Source organism: Alligator sinensis, unplaced genomic scaffold, assembly GCF_000455745.1.
Source record: "Alligator sinensis unplaced genomic scaffold, ASM45574v1 scaffold216_1, whole genome shotgun sequence".
In the NCBI taxonomy this organism is placed as follows: domain Eukaryota; kingdom Metazoa; phylum Chordata; order Crocodylia; family Alligatoridae; genus Alligator; species Alligator sinensis.
The window spans coordinates 81,798-83,962 of record NW_005841868.1 but is presented as its reverse complement, the minus strand read 5'-3'; the positions used below and the strand labels follow the sequence as shown (position 1 = coordinate 83,962).

The 2,165-nt window shown below is 48.7% G+C and overlaps 1 protein-coding gene across 11 annotated transcripts in view; it reads right to left on the bottom strand.

Moving 5' to 3' along the window:
* Positions 1-658: 658 nt before the first annotated feature.
* The window catches only part of TESC (tescalcin), a 31,204-nt gene continuing 29,697 nt past the window's right edge, over positions 659-2,165 (bottom strand). For 7 of the 11 annotated variants that reach the window (XM_025192872.1, XM_025192881.1, XM_025192931.1 and 4 more), the window contains 2 exons: positions 1,686-1,733; positions 1,029-1,582 (listed from right to left, as the gene is read on the bottom strand). In XM_025192872.1, the coding sequence (XP_025048657.1) occupies positions 1,337-1,582; positions 1,686-1,733 (294 nt within the window). In that variant the 3' untranslated portion in view covers positions 1,029-1,336. The other 4 variants (XM_006016790.3, XM_025192911.1, XM_025192864.1 and 1 more) reach the window with 3 other exon arrangements.

Sequence of the window (2,165 nt, the reverse complement as noted above, 5' to 3'; positions counted from 1 at the left end):
GACTCAATCTTCCAAGGCCCCTTCCAGCCCTAACGTCTATGAATCTAGAAGGCACCACTGAGTTATGAGCCCCCACTCTACTGGCTACTAGACAAAACATATTCAGAGATACTCCTGGCTCCAGAGACAGGAGCTGCTCTGGTTGGGATGCTGGAAGTTGATAGACCAATGGGTAGAGTAGAGACAGGTCAGAGGGCACCATGAATTTAATCTGTGCCATGGATTATCCCCTTTGTGGGGTGCGTCTATGAGCACTGATGCACTAAATCTGAAGGGGTACAAAGTTCTCATCTCTTGTTCCCTGCTACATCTTTGACTCAAGTTTAATATTTTGGAGTGGTGCTGGTGTTCTGCTGGTGTTTGTGGGGAAACTGCCCACAAAAAATAGCCCATCCTCCTTCAGCATCTTGTTGGCTTCAGGGATGCAGAGGAGAGCTATTTCCTGCACCTGACGCAGACCTGGAAACAGCAGCACACGCTGACTGGCTGAGGACACCAGCTGCTCCTCCTCACACCCACCTCTTAAGCACTGGAGGAGCTAACAGGATGCTGCTCTGTCCTGGAGGAGTTGAGGAGAAGCTGGGCTCTGATTATGAGCCATCTTGAAGCGAGGGCAGCACGGAGGGGGGCACACATTCCTCAAACAGTTAAAAAAAAAAAAAGAGAGAATAATATTTTATTATAGATAAAAGTTGGCATTTAAACCCTACGCATTTCTACACAGCACAATGAAGCCCCCTGTGGGAACACAGGAACTAGAGGATATCATAGGACTTAGTCGCACACACTGGGAGCAAGTGACAGATATCTGGTATCAAAGACCTGAACCTGCTCTCAGAGGCTGTTTTCCTCCCTCCTCTGCTCATGGTCCAGTTCCTTCTTCCTGTGCTCCATCCCCCATAGTCAGTGCCCATGGTCCAACAGCTCTGTGGAGCCAGTCGCAGTCAATGGCACTGTGCAATAGTCTCCATGTTTAGGAAGCGGACGTGCATCTTGGTCTCTATGTCAATCCCCTGCCACATCTGGAATTGGAATAGGCAGGGTTAGGCAGAGGGAAGAGGCTGGGTTTTGCTCCCGACAGCATGTCATTGCAGCAGACTTTGCCTGGGTTCCTATGGAGTCAAGAGAGGAGCAGGGCATCTGACCCTGAGCTGGCCAGTTTAAGGCCTGCACTGCATCCCACAGGATGGTCTCAGCAGCGGGAAGGACTGAACTTGGTCACCACCAATCTGAGAGAAGCAAATTCAGCATCTCAGTCCAATTCGCTCAGGGACACCATCCCTATCCCAGGAACCACTGTCCTACTGGCATGTTTTGGTGGTGGCCTCTGCTCACATCAAAGGAGACTTGGCAAGCAGACTCCTCTCCTCCTCTTAGGAGGAGACCTCGCAGAATAGCACTGAGCACTGGATACCACATGGGAGACCAGCCCAGTTGCTTCAGTTTTAGATGAGAGGAGTTGGGTGACAACAGACAACTGGACACCACAGCCTTTGCAATGGCCCTCTGAAGGTACTATATGAAAACTGGCATCTTGAAAGATTAGCAGGTGTAGCTGTGAGAGGCTCATAGGATCTTTACACTGTGGAATAACCAGAGGGTTTTAGTGATTCAGCCCTGTTCTCCCCACCAACCCAACAGGGCTGCCAATCTGACAGTAGAGCAACCCAACTATCATTGCTAACCTTAAGGAAGTCTTCAAAAGTGATTCCCTCATATACCTGGTCTGGCTCCTGGAGTTTGGGGAGAGAAAACATGTTAGGAAATTAAATCTGCTAAAAGTTTGTTACCAACACTGAAACACCAGGCAGGGACAGCGTTGCCTGAGCTGGGGCTGGGAATCAGAAGGCCTCACTCAGCCACTGAGTTAAGCTGGTCACATCAGGCACTTGTACACGCGATGATTTGACCATGTACATGTGACAAAGTGCAAGGAAAAATTGCCATTTGTTTAGCATAATGGCATCACCATGTACATGTGCATGCTTTTTTGTGTCAAAATTTATTTGAGCATGGCAACTTAGACCACCTCCAATGCATGTTAATCATGGCCTATCATTAATCCTCTCTTTGTGTCTCTCTTCCCACCAGCAAAATGGGGCGCTTTTTCTCAGCTACTTCTCAGTGTTTGAGTGCAAGGTATCATTATTGGCTAAAACTGGGGA